At 43.1% G+C, this 11917-nt stretch overlaps 1 protein-coding gene across 1 annotated transcript in view; it reads right to left on the bottom strand.

Moving 5' to 3' along the window:
• Positions 1-517: 517 nt before the first annotated feature.
• LOC111950810 (cytoplasmic phosphatidylinositol transfer protein 1) overlaps positions 518-11917 on the bottom strand; it is a 17277-nt gene continuing 5877 nt past the window's right edge. The window contains exons 2-4 of the mRNA XM_070448648.1: positions 6945-7100; positions 6663-6726; positions 518-4612 (exon numbers count right to left, since the gene is read on the bottom strand). Coding sequence (XP_070304749.1) covers positions 4254-4612; positions 6663-6726; positions 6945-7100 — 579 coding nt within the window. The 3' untranslated portion in view covers positions 518-4253. The remainder of the gene's footprint in view (positions 4613-6662; positions 6727-6944; positions 7101-11917) is intronic.

Here is an 11917-nt window from a genome sequence, read left to right as displayed (position 1 = left end):
CAATGTCCCCATGCATAAAGCAAGGTCCATAAAGAAATGGTTTGTCGAGATCGGTGTGAAATAATTTGACTGGCCTGCACAGAGCCCTGACCTCAACCCCATAGAACACCTTTGGGATGAATTGAAATGCAGAGTGTGAGCCAGGCCTAATCGCCCATCATCAGTGCCCGACCTCACTAATGCTCTTGTGGCTGAATGGAAGCAAGTCCCCGCATCAATGTTCCAACATCTAGTGGAAAGCCTTCCCAGAAGAGTGGAGGCTGTTATAGCAGCAAAGGGGAGACCAACTCCATATTAATGCCTATGATTTTGGAATGAGATGTTCGTCAAGCAGGTGTCCACATACTTTTGGTCATGTAGTGTATATAGCAAAATGTTCATTCCCCTTGCTCTTTATCTTTCACCCTCTCTCACACACACAAACTCCCATGCAATCACACACCAACATGCGCACACACACACACACACACACACAAACTTTCAGAGGCACCACATCTGACAACCGACAATGGCAAAGTGTAGTAGCAAGTAAACTTTATTTACTACAAGAATTAAGAAAAAAGTGAAACAATAATTACAACAGAGAACCAAATGTACCTCAAGGAGGGCAGTAAAAATATAACAAATATAATCAGTGGAAGAACCCAGAGCGACTTCCAGTAGCCGAACAAGGATGGCACTTCAGATAGGGAGACAGTAGCTCTGGTCCAGGGTGTTAGTGTGGATTGCTAACGCTCGTCCTGCTTAAGAGGCTCAGTATCAGGAAGCAGCAGTGACAACCTGGACCAGAGCTAGGGAGACAGCACGACAGCCTGGCAAGCCGCACCAGGAGGGACACAACGAAAGCTTGGTCCTTTTCTTAGAACGAACAGATGCCATTTGAAATACAGCAAACCACAAAATCAAACTACAGCACTTGTGAAAATTATAACAGAAAACCAACCTCCAAGTCAAGGTATATTGTAAAAATTCAAAAGTAAACACAGTCCCCCCAATAAAAAAAATAAAAAAGATTGATTCAAAGATTGTTTTTATAGATAATGTGTCATTAGGTCAAAGAGCTATAGGATCACCAAAAGCAACTGGAACATCGATGATGCACACTACAATGGGGAGGTTGCAAATATTAAAGTAAATATTTTCACAGTGAGCACAATATGTTGAAAAATTCCAATTTTCAATGTCCTTTCAACCAAAAATACATTTTTTAAATGTATTTTGCACATAGGGTTGTAACGTACAGTATGTAGTTACAATGGTCTTTTCTACTGTGGATTTTTCAACAGCTCGATAAAGAGAACTAACAAATGGGACATTGCACCTTAAATGTTATAGATTCCAACCAAACAGTTGCACTCTCAAAACGAACGCAAAATGACAAGTATAATCTCAAGGGTCGGTTATTTTTCAGAGTGAAGGACTAGGTTTCGTAAATAGTAAACTCATTCACTTTCTGTTCCATGCTCCACATAAGCTCACTCAAAAAGTCTTCATGAACTTACGTGGAGCATGCAACCGACAACGAAAGAGTTGACTATTTATAAAACCTAGACCTTCTCTCTGAAAAGTAACTGACCCTGGATGTTATGCTTGTCATTTTGCGTTCGTTTTGATATAGCCATTAGCTTACTGGCACTCAAACATGTCCCTGGATCTTTTTTATTCCTGATAGTCAATATCATTTAACACATGTATCCCACAGGAAATTTAACAGCAAAGACAAGTACAGTTTAGAATGATAGTGAGCATCTTGTGTAAAGATGAGACATTTTGGGGTTAGACACTGTAGAGTGGTCTATAGTGGTCTATAGTGTAGAGTGGTCTATATCTGACCAACAAGTAGGCTTGTATAACTTCGGTCCAACAAAACCCTAACAGAGATATAACAGTCAGTACACGTTTGTCAGTACACGTTTGTTTCTCATCACAAAGTGCAAATGCCCACATATGTAATGTAATGTGACGTCTTCAGGACAAAACAATGGTCAACAGGTACTACAAACTTCAGCTATTTCTCTCAAAATCTTATACATTTCGATGATGAAAGTAACTAACACGAAGCTGTATTTCAAATCAATGTTTTGAAATTGCAATAAATGGAATAGTAGGCTTAAAATGGCCATTCAGCCACTTTACAAACTCATATTCATTATCTCCAGCACCATACGGGTGTCTAGATATGTGAAAACGGTGTGTTTCTATGATCTGTGGTTGCAAACATAAGAAGGTCCTAAATGCTTCTCTGTGACATCACAAGGTAGGATTAAAAGTAAGAAAAACTGTGATTTTCAAACCCTGAAACGAGTTTCAAGCCAGAGGTAGGGTATTCTATTGCTCCACGTCACCGTGAATCTCAGTGTCTGAAAATCTGTTTTTTTAAATGGTTGATGATGTCATCGGGTAGAACTTTGTAACTTTATATTTCTTTCTACAAAATGTAGAACTGCGCCATTTTCACATATGCAGACACTGGCATTGTGCTGGAGATCATGAAAATGAGGTTGAAAAGTGGTGCAATTGTCCTTTAACGTTACAACAAAATGGGATGTTTTTTCTTTATTGAAATGTTTTGGATTTGTATACAGACGAGACAATATAGACTTTTGCATGCAGAGGCACAGAGTAGAGAGTTGTCTTCTCAGAACATGCTCAGTTTCAGTCTCTGCTAAAACTCCGCTTTACTATACAATGGTTACACTACAGAGCCTAGGACAACGTCACATTCGCTTTCTCCACAATTTCGCATCAACAGTATATCCTGCCATTTATATACACATATACTTCACATATGTATACGTGTTTGTGAACATTTCATGCGGCATATGAGACCCCTTGATGCATTTATGTGATTGTATAAAACAGTAGAGAAACCGTTAGTCCTCAATGTTTCTCCCCCCCAAAAGTTTCTGATGACACACTGTGGTGAGGCTAGCGCAGGGGAAAAAAAAGATGGCCGCCGCTAACGTTGTTGCGTCAAAATAACTTCCTGATCCCACCAAAACAGGTACAATACCAACATTGGCAAGCAACATTATCGGTATTCCTAAAAACACAATGCGCACAATGCAAAGGTAACCAAGTACATAGAATAAGGCCAGGTTGAAGCGAGTGCCCTGCGCAAAGCATGGAATTCCTTATCAACTCCACTGTGCTCAATGTTCACTTACATTTACAGCATATCCCCCAAATGGCATTTTTCCTAGTCATATCTGTTCTGTTGCTATACCAATTTGATTAAACTGACTGCATCACTCCTCAATGTCAGACTTGATGCCAAATATGTATTTTATCATGGCTTATCTAATGTTGTGTAAACGTTCCAAAGGTTAGTTAAGTAGACAGGTGAGTATAGATATAGTATATAGATATATCTGTGCAGGTATAAAAATTGTGTTTTAAAGCAAGGAGAGAATGGTTACGTTCCCTGCCCTTCCTAAAGAGGGCTGAGGCAGAGCTCTGGAGACCTGAGAAGGGATCTCTTTCTGTGATTGTACTGATCTTGCATCTGTTTCAGGAGGAGTGTGGAGTGGAGACGTGAACACACACAGATCTGGGTTCAGTTTTGAATGGTCTGTCCTCTGTCCAGGTGAAAGGTGGTGTCTTTTTAGTGAGTCAATGTGGTTATAAAATCTAACTATACTACAGTACTTCTACTTCCATTTTGTTAAAAAGTGTATTTATTTCAAGGTCAAAATGATATTTCGATATATTTGTAGGCTGAGAATTCCATGGAAAGAGGTTCACAAAACAATATTAATATCATTGTATCTCTAATTTCATGGTGTTATGGCAACTACATTTACATTACATAAGGATCATCAGCTGACCTGATATATATATATATATAAAAAAAAAAGAGAATCCATCATCTGGAATTTTGTCAATAACGTATTTTAAGACAAACACAGGGATTGCTAATTGAGGACAGGACACAAAACCCCTTGTGGATATGTTCTCTTGATGGACAGCTTAGGTGGTTGTCACAGTCGGTCAGACATCTGATTGGCTAGATCTCAGGAAGAGGAAGCCATCCATTGAAGGCTGACAAAACCGACTTATGTTGAGGATGTAGGAGATTGGAAACTGGTGGTTAGACCTTTCACCTCTGGTGATATGTGTAAGAAGAACTGAACTCTGGGATATGGTTAGTTGGGCCTGTAGGACTGGGCACTGGGGCGTAGAGGCTAGTCTTGCTGGGCTACTAAGACAGTGAGGTGGCGGGGCATATGGAGGAAAAGAACATCCCGTCCCTCCTATTCCCCCCCTAACTCAGCCTGGTCAGAGTCAGAGGAGGGCCAGGGGGAGTGATTTTGATTTGGAACTGGCACCAGCATAGAGCCCTGGGGGACTCCACTCTGGTTCTGGGTAGCGGCGTCGGGCAGGGTGAGGGTCTCAGGGGCGGACTTCTTGCGGGCTCGGTCCTTGGGGACGGAGAGGAACTCGGGCGCATCAGTGCAGAGGGGGGTGGTGGGGGCACTGGCGGGTCCAGAGAGGGTGCAGGAGGACAGGGGCATCTCGCTGATGGAGATCGACGGGGGGAAAATTCCGATCTTCTCGTTGGTGGCTTCCTGGATGGTGCGCTCATACTCTCTCACCTCATCCATCGTCATGTCTGCACGGAGAGAGAGAATGAGGGGGGAGACAGCACTCCAAAGCATTCTAATGCTTCTTTCTAATCTTAGCCTGGCATCACTACTAGTTATGTCATAATCAAAATGATCAAACATTTTCAAATCAAAAGTCATTTGATATTTTCTCAAGATGTGAATATTTTTGTTCTTCATGTTTTCCCGATATAGAAACAACTAAAGCTTGCAATAACCACTTATTTCAGAAAACATTTCGCATAGAAAAAGAGTGATTGGTTCCCTCCTGAGTCACGTCGACATGAACAACAGAACACGTCAATATGAAACAGAACAAGAGGAAATGAAACGACACATACGCTGACTTTGTCATGAATCTCTATGTCATCCAGTGATGGGGAGTTCGTGGAATGCTCTTGCTGCTCATGGCAAACCTTAATGTTGGTTTGTTCATGCATACTTTTCTCGTATTCCCGCACGTCATCCAAGTTCATATCTGCAAAGAGGGGAGGAGGGAGGTCGAGATGTTGGCGTCTCCCCGTTAGGACACTCAAGACGAAGGTAGAGGAGGGGTTAAGTGAGGAGGAGCACGCCGTGGGTGAGTAGAGAGCGCTGGGTGGTGATTAGCGCTTTTGGGAGGGGCTGAAAGGTCAAAGTTCAAGCACAATCAATAGGAGGTGGAGAGGGCAGAGCTAGCTTCCCACGACCGAAAAGAGTTGGTGTCGAGAGGAGAGAGCTAGTCAGGCCAAAGCCGGGTTAGGAAGAGGAAGAAAGGGAGGGATAGAGGGAGAAGGGAAAGGAGAGGGAAAATAAATGATCCAGAACCCTCCGAGTCAGACGGGAAGGGTTGGGAGCATCGCCGGAAAAAAAATACATTCCCAAAGAACAGTCCTAGGCAAGGTCATCCCAAATACGTCAGGAGGATTTGGGTGAGGGGGAATCATCCAAACTGTGCATAGGAGGGAAAGTTATTTTTTCCCACCCCCCAGAGGTGAAGGAGAAGGGAGAGAGTGAGTAGCGGTGTCCCATTACAGCAGTAATGGCTTGTTATGGACTTACCCTGCAGCCATGGAAAAAGCTGAGTGCTAATAAGAGTCCTGCTAGTATTACTGCTGCTCTTATTGCCATGCAGTCACGACCCACATACACACAGCTTCCATGATTCAATGAGTGCAATATCTTCTGTGTAATATCTCCTGATATTTCAGCAATTGCTATTCTTTTGTTAGGAAATTGTAGCAAATAGAGCCATTTGTGTTTACTATGGACATCGTACAAGGATCGATGCCAACATCTTACAAGCCTTGATGCCAAAAAGAATGACAAATATTGCTGACACAAGAAGAAACAGACCAGTGTACAGGAGGGATATTGTTTGATTGAACGCCAACACAGGATTGCAGGAATTGGTTTTACAGATAAACATGGAAGGAACTGCAGTCCAGGGGCTGCTGTCTGTGTATGACTGAAGTAGTGAGCTAGTGAACACAGACCAACCCTGGACATGACAGTACTTCTAGGGGGCGATTTTCCCAGACACAGATTATGCCCATTGCTGGACTAAAAATAACTTTCAATGGAGATTCTCCATTGTGCATGCTTCTTAGTCCAGACCTGGGCTTAGAATCTGCTCCCTTGGTTACGTGTTCCAAGTAGGATTATTGATATCTGAGAGGTCACCCAGCGTATAAGATGGAGCAGGGTTAGATGCAGTGATGGGGAATTGGATGGTGTTTAGGGGTTCACATGCCTTATTTAGTTCTATTACACACAATGACACAGACAGTAGATTAGAAACAGCATCAACAGTAACCACTTAACTCCCAAAAGGAGTCAAATCTAAATGGAAGTCCTTTCTTATTGATACCATTCTAAGGAAAGACTGACTTCATAGATCCCAGTGTTAAACTTGGGGCGTGTTCATTAGGTACAGAATAAACTGGGAGGGACTACCTATACTTGTCCAATAAGAAACACTAATTTTAACTTTCAACACATCAAAAAGAATTGCCCTACTGAAAACTACCCAGTGATTAGTTAGTGAGAGGACCAATAGAGCAGTGCTTGTCGACCTACCGATCCACTCATCCACCCATGCAAAAGCCTGCCTGTGGCCCAGGAGCAGCACGTCACGCACCACCTATAGGGAGAGGCAATAGAGGGGGTCAGAGAACACTGATCTCAGAGCAGATCTACAAAAATGTACCGGCACTATCTATGGAGTAAGTGGCTGCTATTTGCTATTTAAATAGTGAACACTAAGTCACATACTACTCACGCACTGAGTATAAAGCCTTTTACGGAAGGGTTTAGTGGAGGACAGAATGGCTGTGTGTACGTATGTGAGTGACCTCTGACCTTGTGTACAAACTGCTCTACGCGCGTCTGCAGGCCCCACACCTCAAACTTGACGGTGACCAGCTTGTAGGAACACATGATGGGCTCCTGGGTGTCCCTCCAGCCCTCCTGCAGCATGCCCCTCGACGTCTTCTCTGACTTGAAGTACCGCAGGTCCTGTTGGGGTGGACACACACACACACACACACACACACAAGTCACAGCACACACAACACACACCACACACACCACAAACACACACCCACACACCACACACACACAACACACACACATCACACACACACACACACACACACACACACACACAGCAACACATCACGTAAGATCTCAGTCATTAAATCCAAACCTCTGTGCCCTGAGAGAATCAGTTACGGGAAAGCTAAAAAATAGAACGCCAACGTAAATAGGAACCTTCCTCCAGAGACCTCTTCGCTAAATCCTAGGGGCCTGAAGGCAAATTTATCATATCAAGCCACCGCTTACTGCAATCTTTACTATACTCAACAGTCTAACTATACCTACACAGATGCTAATACTGCTACATGCTAATTTCTAAACACTGAAAGATTAGATAATGAATGGGGGAGAGGCAATTAAAGCATTATCCTGGTCAGAGCTGTAAGCGGAGTGTTTGTGGTTACCTGCAATACAAACTCAATTCGGCAGACATATAACTAAAACGTAAAACTTAAATTGAATCAAATTCCAACCCAATGAATAGTTGGATGACTAGATGCTTAGGCAAAACCAATAGACTGAAATGGTGTCAGTCTGTTGTATCATTGTATCTTGAGTATCGCTGAGTATCAACGAGTATCACTCAGTATCACTGGAGTATCGGTGAATGTCCCTCTATCCACTGTCATTGTTATGATCTGAACTATTGCTGGTGCTATTTTTAGACTAATTAATCTAGACCCTAATCAACCAGTGTTTGACTACAGCAGACCAAGCCCTGTGGCTACAATAACCCCTACAAATTAACCGCCTGGGCCGCCATTAGCTGCTAATTAAAACAAACAACACCAACACACAACACACACACACACACACACACACACACACACTATTTTACATCTACACAACACACATTCACACACACACATCACACACGCACTCACTCAGCACTCTTTATAAGTATCTCTCAGGGATCTCGTCGTAAGGCGATAATCCCACAAACACAGCTTCCCTTTCCTGGTCTTTTCTTTTCACTTTCTGAGAGATTTGAACAAAAACAAAAATTCCCAAGAGGTGCAGTTAGTCATTCTATCACTTCAGGCATTCAACAATTATCCTTCTCTTTTTATCAAAACTACTTTTCTTTCTTGCTGGGAATGCTTGATGTTTGTACATCCAAGATGCATTCCTGTTGACGGCTGATTTCCAGAAGATATTTGGGAGGTCATACTTGAGCCTGTGTAGTTTTGTGAGAGGATATTGTTTGAGCCTGAAGTGATAGATGACTAACTGCATCTGGGAATTTTTGTTGTTTTCAGATCTTCTCAGAAGTGAATAAAGACCAGGAAAGGGAGTGGTTTGTGGATATCGCCTACGACGAGATCCCTGGAGAGTACTATAAAGAGTCTGAGGTGAGTGCGTGTGTGGTGTGTGTGTGTGTGTGTGTGTTGTGTGTGTGTGTGTGTGTGTGTGTGTGTGTGTGTGTGTGTGTGTGTGTGTGTTGTTTCATTAGAGCTAATGGCAGGCGTTATTGTAGGGGTTATTGTAGCCAGGTGTCTCTGTAGTAACTACTGGTGATTGGGTTTATTATTAGTCTAAATAGTACCAGCAACATAGTTCAGACATAACAATGACAGTGGATAGAGGACATTCACCGTACTCAGTGATCTGAGTGATACTCGTTGATGTGCGACTCTAAGATACAATGATACGCACTGGAATTCAGTCTATTGGTTTTGCCCTAAGCTCCTAGTCATCATTTTATTGGGTTGGATTTATTCAATTAAGTTTACGTTTAGTTTATATCTCCCGAATTGAGTTTGTATTGCAGGTAACCCACAAAACCTCCGCAATACAGTCTCTGACCAGGATAATGCTAATTCTCTCCCATTCCCTTATCTAATTTTAGTGTTAGAAATTAGCATGTTAGCATATAGCATCTGTTAGGTATAGTTAGACTGTTGAGTAGTAGATGCAGTAAGCGGTGGTTGAATGATAAATTGCCTCAGCCCTGAGATTTAGCGAAAGAGTCTCCTGGAGGGAAGGATTTCCTATTTAACGTTGGCGTTTATTTTTAGCTTTCCCGTAATGCATTTCTCTCAGGGCACAGAGGTTGGATTAATGACTGAGATCTACGGTGTGTGTGTGTGTGTGTGGTGTGGTGTGTGTGTGTGTGGTGTGTGTGTGTGTGTGGTGTGTGTGTGTGTGGTGTGTGTGTGTGTGTGTGTGTGTGTGTGTGTGTGTCGTGTGTGTGTGTGTGTGTGTTGTGTGTGTGTGTGTGTGTCCACCCCAACAGGACTGCGGTACTTCAAGTCAGAGAAGACGTCGAGGGGCATGCTGCAGGAGGCTGGAGGGACACCAGGAGCCCATCATGTGTTCCTACAAGCTGGTCACCGTCAAGTTTGTGAGTGTGGGCGCCTGCAAGACGCCGTAGAGCAGTTTGTACACAAGGTCAGAGGTCACTCACATACGTACACACAGCCATTCTGTCCTCCACTACCCTTCCGTAAAAAGGCTTTTACTCAGTGCGTGAGTAGTATGTGACTTAGTGTTCACTATTTAAATAGCAAATAGCAGCCACTTACTCCATAGATAGTGCCGGTACATTTTTGTATCTGCTCTTGAGATCAGTGTTCTCTGACCCCCTCTATTGCCTCTCCCTATAGGTTGGTGCGTGACGTGCTGCTCCTGGGCCACAGGCAGGCTTTTGCATGGGTGATGAGTGGATCGGTAGGTCGACAAGCCCTGCTCTATTTGTCCTCTCACTAACTAATCACTGGGTAGTTTTCAGTAGGGCATTCTTTTTGATGTGTTGAAAGTTAAAATTAGTGTTTCTTATTGGACAAGTATAGGTAGTCCCTCCAGTTTATTCTGTTACCTAATGAACACGCCCCAAGTTTAACACTGGGATCTATGAAGTCAGTCTTTCCTTAGAATGGTATCAATAAGAAGGACTTCCATTTAGATTTGACTCCTTTTGGAGTTAAGTGGTTACTGTTGATGCTGTTTCTAATCTACTGTCTGTGTCATTGTGTGTAATAGAACTAAAATAAGGCATGTGAACCCCTAAACACCATCCAATTCCCCATCACTGCATCTAACCCTGCTCCATCTTATACGCTGGGTGACCTCTCAGATATCAATAATCCTACTTGGAACACGTAACCAAGGGAGCAGATTCTAAGCCCAGGTCTGGACTAAGAAGCATGCACAATGGAGAATCTCCATTGAAAGTTATTTTTAGTCCAGCAATGGGCATAATCTGTGTCTGGGAAAATCGCCCCCTAGAAGTACTGTCATGTCCAGGGTTGGTCTGTGTTCACTAGCTCCACTCTTCAGTCATACACAGACAGCAGCCCCTGGACTGCAGTTCCTTCCATGTTTATCTGTAAAACCAATTCTGCAATCCTGTGTTGGCGTTCAATCAAACAATATCCCTCCTGTACACTGGTCTGTTTCTTCTTGTGTCAGCAATATTTGTCATTCTTTTTGGCATCAAGGCTTGTAAGATGTTGGCATCGATCCTTGTACGATGTCCATAGTAACACAAATGGCTCTTTTGCTACAATTTCTAACAAAAGAATAGCAATTGCTGAAATATCAGGAGATATTACACAGAAGATATTGCACTCATTGAATCATGGAAGCTGTGTGTATGTGGTCGTGACTGCATGGCAATAAGAGCAGCAGTAATACTGCAGGAGACTCTTATTTAGCACTCAGCTTTTTCCATGGCTGCAGGTAAGTCCATAACAAGCATTACTGCTGTAATGGGACACCGCTACTCACTCTCTCCTTCTCCTTCACCTCTGGGGGTGGGAAAAATAACTTTCCCTCCTATGCAACAGTTTTGGATGATTCCCCCTCACCCAAATCCTCCTGACGTATTTGGGATGACTTGCCTAGAACTGTTCATTTTGGGAATGTATTTTTTTCCGGCGATGCTCCCAACCTTCCCGTTCTGACTCGGAGGGTTCTGGATCATTATTTTCCCTCTCCTTTCCCTTCTCCCCTCTATCCTCCCTTTCTTCCTCTTTCCATACCCTGCCTACCGGCTTTGCCTGACTAGCTCTCTCCTCTCGACAAACCACTCTTTTCGGTCGTGGGAAGCTAGCTCTGCTGCCTCTCCACCTCCTATTGATTGTGCTTGAACTTTGACCTTTCAGCCCCTCCACAAAGCCGCTAATCAGCCACCACCCGTCTACTCACCACGCGTGCTCCTCCTCACTTACCCCTCCTCTACCTTCGTCTTGAGTGTCCTAACGGGGAGACGCCAACATCTCGACCTCCCTCTCCCCTCTTTGCAGATATGACTTGATGACGTGCGGGAATACGAGAAAAGTATGCATGAACAAACCAACATTAAGGTTTGCCATGAGCAGCAAGACATGCAGTTCCACTGAATCCCATCCCCATCACTGGATGACATAGAGATTCATGACAAAGTCAGCGTATGTGTCGTTTCATTTCCTCTTGTTCTGTTTAATATTGACGTGTTCTGTTGTTCATGTCGACGTGACTCAGGAGGGAACCAATCACCTTTTTTTCTATGCGAAATGTTTTCTGAAATAAGTGGTTTATTGCAAGCTTTAGTTGTTTCTATATCGGGAAACATGAAGAACAAAATAATTATCACATCTTGAGAAAATATCAAATGACTTTTGATTTGAGAAAATTTTTGATCATTTTGATTATGGACATAACTGGAGTTAGTGGTGGTTCCCGGGCTATAGATCTTAGAATAGTAAGCATGTAAAGAAAAGAAGAATGGGCGCTTTGGGAGTTGCTGTGTGTCC

Source organism: Salvelinus sp. IW2-2015, linkage group LG1, assembly GCF_002910315.2.
Source record: "Salvelinus sp. IW2-2015 linkage group LG1, ASM291031v2, whole genome shotgun sequence".
In the NCBI taxonomy this organism is placed as follows: Eukaryota; Metazoa; Chordata; class Actinopteri; order Salmoniformes; family Salmonidae; genus Salvelinus; species Salvelinus sp. IW2-2015.
The sequence above is the reverse complement of the archived record's forward strand: the minus strand, read 5'-3'. Positions and strand labels throughout refer to the sequence as shown.